Below are 6,000 nucleotides of genomic sequence, written 5' to 3' on the forward strand. Positions count from 1 at the left end.
AGTATCTGCAGAACCAGGGGTCCTTCCCCAGTCACTTTAAAACTCATGTTTGCCTACCCAGCCCTCACGTTCTAAACTGCTAACAGGAGTCCCCAGCCCAGCTGCCAAAGCCCAGGTTGCCCGCTCACAGCGATGGCCAGGAAATGGCCAGGAAACCTGCACCCTCGATGCCTGGCTCACCTCCCTCTGCCTGAGTCGGCACCAACCCTTCCAAATCCCAAACTGATCTCCATCTTTCCGAATCTGCCCCGCCTCTCCTTAAACCCTGGTCACCTCCTCTCCAAAAGGTCACTTCAGGCTGCCATGCGGGTGAAAGACATTTAGCAAATCCTTGCCGCCCGCGCCCAGCCCCGCTCTCACCCTCCCTGAGCCGCCTCCCGCCCCTCTGCCCCCGTGGGGTGATGCGGCCCCTCTTCTGCAGCGCACGCACCCTTTCTCACCTTTGTCTCCCCGTCCGCCTCCAGCCGGGTTTCTCGTCTCCTCCTCCACAGCTCGGCGCCTGTTTCGTACTTCTCCAGCTTCTAGACTCGACCAGGGACTGCACCCTGGCCAGGTGCGGTGGTTTACAAACGTGGCTGCAGATGGGAACCACCTGGAGGGCTTCTAAAACGCCTGCTGCTTGGGCTTCGCCCTAGGAGACAATTAAGTAGAAAGGGGGTGGGCGAAGCAACTCCCTCTGCAGAAGCACGTCACGTGGTCCTCACGTGCAGCCAGAGTTCCTGATCGTGGTCTAGCCTATTTCACTTTGATGTTACAGAGAAAAACGTGTGTAAAACGCAGAGCTCTCCAAATTATTTTACGCAGTCCTCCGGGACAAATGGCCTCCCTGCGTGACCAACGCCACTATCGGTTGTAGGACACACCGCTCACCCCACAAGTTCCCTCTGGCCCGCACCCTGCGTCCCCCCGGTCTGCGTCAGGCGGGCCCTGCACTGCACACAGCACTCTCGCGTCGGCTCACGCAGTCAGTCCTCCTGGGGCGCTCTCGTCCCCGCGAGGTCCCCGTCCCAGTCCTGCCTGGTCTGCTGCTCATCCCAACTGGGACCTCAGCTCGGACTAGCAGCGCTGCAGGTTTTCCCATTCCCTTCCCACAGGGTTCACCAGCGTCCACTGAAAAAGCCTGCTTTTCTCCTGCTGCCCGAGTCTAGGGGGGCAAGGCTGCTGGTCCCGGCAGTGCGCGCACGGGTATGAGGAGCACCTCTAGGCCCCGAGGCCACTCCTGCTGGCCTGACCCAAAGGGCGGGTGATCAAGAATAAATGCTTCTCAATTTGTTGTCTGACTCAGGTCAAATTCCAGAGCCCTGAAATGGTGGTTTGTAAGCATTCCGTCCAATTCTACCTTTGTTTTCTGCTGGAGAGGATGAGCCTCCCCATCCCGGCCCTCGGCCCTGCACGAATTCAGTGATACGGTGAGGCACGCACGGGGCTCCGCCCCAGGTCAGAACAGATTCCCTTCTGCTTCCTGCGCCATCCACACCTCTGGTCTCAGAAGGGCTCTGAGGCCACGGCAGTGGCCTCAATCCTTGAGAATAATGGAAAGAAAAGGAAAAAATTAAAAAGGAAAGGAAAACTATGGTCATCGCACTTGGTAAAGTAACAAAGCAGACTCCCGTGGTTCAGCATTATTAAAAGGATTTTTATACATCGCTTTATAATTTTCAGTTCTGCTCATAATCCTAAAGGTTTGTGCCTGCTACTCTGCCTTAGCCAAAAGTACAGGAACCACTGTTTCTATAGCAACTTGACCTTGCCCTGACCCCCAAGCACGTGATCAGGGGACCGGCTCACCCAGTCTGGGCATCGTCGACCCTACAGGACAGTCCTTTATGGGACCGAGACAGGCTGGGCCCTGGGCCCTGGGCCCCCTCGCTGCAGTGCTTGCAGCTGGACAAACGTCTCCTTGAGCAACAAAATACAAAGAAACTATAAGGGAGTAAAAATAACTGCGTGCATGTGCCCTTGGGGCGAATTCTGGGCAACAAGATACAAAAAGACCCCCAAAACCCAACTGCCACTTCTGAAGACCCGGGAGCAAAAACAGGGTACTGCGCATGCCCCCTGCATTCAGCGCCACCAAAGCGGTGGGCAGACCACCTAAGGCAGCCCTGCAGCCCGGCCCCTGGACACACCCCTCCCCTGCCCCGATGTCAGGAACAGACGGCCCCCCACCCCCAAGCTAATGTCCACCTGACGTGAGGTGATGTATGAACATCACCGGCCCTGGTCTACGTGCTGAGTCCACAAACCCCTTCTAATTCATCCTGGTGCTGTCACTTAACTTCTTGAGTCTCCTTTTCTTCACCAGAGAAATGGGAATACTAGTAACATCACTCCCGAGGGCTGTTAACGGGAATGGACATCAGGGAGGCAAAGCCCCTGTACGGGGCTGGAGTCGCTCAATAGAAAACGCCTTCCAACGGGACCTGCCACGTGTGGGGAGCACAGGGGTCTTTCCTACCACAAGCTCACGGGGCTGACAGACAGACAGGGGTTTCATTCAGCCCAGCTCAGAAACCAGGCCAAGCTTATAAAATGGGAATAAAGTTCGGGGACGGATTCCCGAAACCTCCCTGCAGGCCCTGCATCTGCACGGGAGCCCCTCGAAGTAAATCAGCCTCCCCAGCCTCTGGGAAGCCCAGCTGACTGATGCAGTTTTTCTGTCTCTGAAGGAAAGAAAGCCTCTCTGTATTCGAATTACAGTTGTCCACAAAGCAGGAATTTCGAGGTCCTTCTGTAAGATGAATAAAACTCCTTCACACACAGCAAACTTTATTATTCATACCAGGTTTGTCAGTTCTCAGAACGTGGGCGCCAAACACAGCTTTGCACTGAAACCAGACAGCAAGGAACAAGGCACAGTCAGCAAGAGTGGCCAGTGCACTTTATTTGATTTCCTTCTGCTGCCAAAGGAGCCGCGTGCGCCGGGAGGGGGTCCGAGCTGGACTCCACGAAGGGACGTCAGGCGCACGTGGGCCTGACGCGGCCCCGGGTCCCGGCCCAGCCTCGGTGTTGGCGGGGGTTCCCCCGGGCGCGAGGCAGGAGCGTGAGGGGGCGGTTTCCCGGGAGCCCCTGCCCGATGCCCGGCTCCACCGGACGCGGTAGCACCTGGCCCTGGGCCCACAGGGGCGGCTCCGCCCAGGGAGGGCGCCGGGGGCCTCTGACTCAGCATCCGTGGGGCTGGAGCGCCGTCCTGATGCCCGCGGCCAGGGCTTGCGGCGTGGGGCTCTCTGCGGTGCAGCTCACGGGCAGGCCCTGCACGGCCAGGGCGTGGGCTGTGGTGGGCCCAATGGCCACGAACTGCGGGGAGAAGACAGAGGGGCCTCAGTGCACCAGCAGGGGCCGATGGGAGCAGGGCCTGTTGTCTCCTGTCTGTTAGGACATGGCTCCTCACGTGAGAGTTTATAAACGAGATGACACCTCCTGATGTGAAGCCAGCTCTACCGCCTGCGAAAAGCCTTCGTCTCTTTACAGCCTCACCATCGGCCTGAGCGAGCTCTCGCTAGCCCTGCGGCCCGGGCGGGGGCAGGAGAGGCCAGGAATCAATCAGCGCCTGCCACGGGCGGGGCCGGGTGGAGCACAGAACAAAGTCTGAAAGGGGCTCTGCGTGCAGCATGAGGCGGTGGCTGGGCCCTAGGAAAGCAGAGCAGTCAGGACCAGGGCCCGCAGCCAGAGGGTTCACATCGCAGCTCCACAGGACGGTGGCCTCAGCAAGTGACCCACCCTCTCTGGGCCTCCATCCCCTCCTCCGTGAAGCAGAAAGGTTAAGAGGTTTCCTCACCAGGCTGCTCTGAGGATCAGATGAGCAATGTGTGTAACCGCTCGCATGGCCCCGTGCCTGGCACAGACCAACGCCCAGTGACCGTCAGTGGCTGCTACCTGTAGGACCATCGTTATCCCAGATTAGAAGCTCCAACGGCCTGGGCCTCGTCAGCGGGACACCCCTCTCCAAACAAGCTTGTGTCTGATGGTCCCATCCAGAGCCTCACTTTGGGCTGAACATGATTTTTCGTTGTGACTCTGGCCCTTGCTAGCCGTCATTACAAATCACTAGGCTTTCTGATCCTCGGTTTCCTCATCTGTGAAAGGGGCACAATGACCCTGCCTCTCAGTGGCCAGTGCAGGGTGAACCGAGAAGATCGACGGCTTCTGGCAGCGAGAACGTGCTCATCCCCAAGCTCCTCTGGACTAACACCGTGGACATGGACCCGCCTGGGAGTGGTCTGTGAAGGTGAGCCCCCCGACAATGGCAGCCCCTGCCCAGCACCCCCTTCACCCCCCTCCCCAGGCAGGCTGGCGGTAGTGTGAACAAGATACCGCCCTTGCACAACTTCAGGACGCTGTGGCCTGACACTCCTCCCCAGGGCGTGTGGGAACGAGAGGAAGGAGGCTGCTGTCTCACAGAAGCTCGGGCTCCTGTAGCTCCCACGCCCCCCCATGAAGCAGCCACCCCTCAAGAAACTCCCTGAGGAAAAAAATGAAGCTGGACCCCCTACCTCACATCATAAACAAAAATTAACTCCAAATGGATCAAAGACCTAAATGTAAGAGCTAAAACCATAAAGCTAGAAGAAAACATAGGAGTGAATCTTCAATGGCCTTGCATCAGGCAATGTTTCCTTAGATACATGATGAAAAGCACAAATAATAAAATAAAAACTAGATAAAGAAAACTTTTGTGCTTCAAAGAACACCGTTAAAAAAGTGAAAAGACAACTCACAGAATGGGAGAACGTTTTTGCAAATCACATATCTGATAAGGGACTCGTATCCAGAAAAAAGAACTCTTACAACTGAACAAAAAGGCAACCTAGTTAAAAAGTGGCAAGGAGGTGAATAGACATTTCTCTAAAGAAGACATAAAAATGGCCAACAGCACATGAAAAGATGCTCAACATCAGTAGCCATTAGGGGAATCCAAACCAAAACCACAACAAGAAACTACTTCTGGTATATTCATAGAATGGACTGTTACCTGGCAATACAGAGGAATGAAGTACTGACACATGACGATACGGGTACACCCTGAAACCATTATGCCAAGTGAAAGAAGCCAGTCTCCAAAGGCTATATATGGTATGATTCCATTTATATGAAAAGTCCAGAACAGGTAGATCCACAGAGACAGAGATTGGATTAGTGGTTGCTAGGGGGTTGGGGAGTGACTCTAATGGCTATGCGGGTTCTTTCGTGGCTCTGAAATGTTCTGGACCGAGAGGGTGATGGTGGCACGCCTCTGTGAATTTACTAAAAACCACTGAATTGTACACTTTAAAAGGGTACATATGTAATTCATAAAAAGTGAGTTTTATCGTATGTGAATTATATCTAAATAAAGCTATTTTTTAGGGAATTCTCTGGCGGTCCAGTGGTTAGGACTCTGCACTCCCACTGCTGAGGACCCGGGTTCGCTCCCTGGTTGGGGAACTAAAATCCCACAAAGTCGTGCAGCGCGGCCAAAAAAAAAAGGCTGTCTTTTTAAAAAAGAAACATTAAAAAAGAAAGAAAGGCGGTCTTTTCTCCATTGTATATTCTTGCCTCCTTTATCAAAGATAAGGTGACCATATGTTCGTGGGTTTATCTCTGGGCTTTCTATCCTGTTCCATTGATCTATAGTTCTGTTTTTGTGCCAGTACCATACTGTCTTGATTACTGTAGCTTGGAGGAAAACTGGACAGCTACATGTAAAAGAATGAAATTAGAACACTCCCTAACACCATACACAAAAATAAACTCAAAATGGAGTAAAGACCTAAATGTAAGGCCAGACACTATAAAACTCTTAGAGGAAAACACAGGCAGAACACTCTATGACATAAATCACAGCAAGATCCTTTTTGACCCACCTCCTAGAGAAATGGAAATAAAAACAAAAATAAACAAATGGGACCTAATGAAACTTAAAAGCTTTTGCACAGCAAAGGATACCATAAACAAGACCAAAAGACAACCCTCAGAATGGGAGAAAATAGTTGCAAATGAAACAACTGACAAAGGATTAAT

General features: G+C 53.5%; 1 protein-coding gene across 2 annotated transcripts in view; it reads right to left on the reverse strand.

Annotated features, from left to right (window-relative positions):
- Positions 1–393: 393 nt before the first annotated feature.
- The window catches only part of UROS (uroporphyrinogen III synthase), a 37,124-nt gene continuing 31,517 nt past the window's right edge, over positions 394–6,000 (reverse strand). The window contains exons 7-9 of one of the 2 annotated variants that reach the window (XM_024121415.3): positions 2,783–3,297; positions 1,340–1,522; positions 394–631 (exon numbers count right to left, since the gene is read on the reverse strand). In XM_024121415.3, the coding sequence (XP_023977183.2) occupies positions 3,163–3,297 (135 nt within the window). In that variant the 3' untranslated portion in view covers positions 394–631; positions 1,340–1,522; positions 2,783–3,162. The remainder of the gene's footprint in view (positions 632–1,339; positions 1,523–2,782; positions 3,298–6,000) is intronic. The other variant, XM_028480915.2, reaches the window with a different exon arrangement.

This window comes from Physeter macrocephalus, chromosome 20 (assembly GCF_002837175.3).
Source record: "Physeter macrocephalus isolate SW-GA chromosome 20, ASM283717v5, whole genome shotgun sequence".
NCBI lineage: Eukaryota > Metazoa > Chordata > Mammalia > Artiodactyla > Physeteridae > Physeter > Physeter macrocephalus.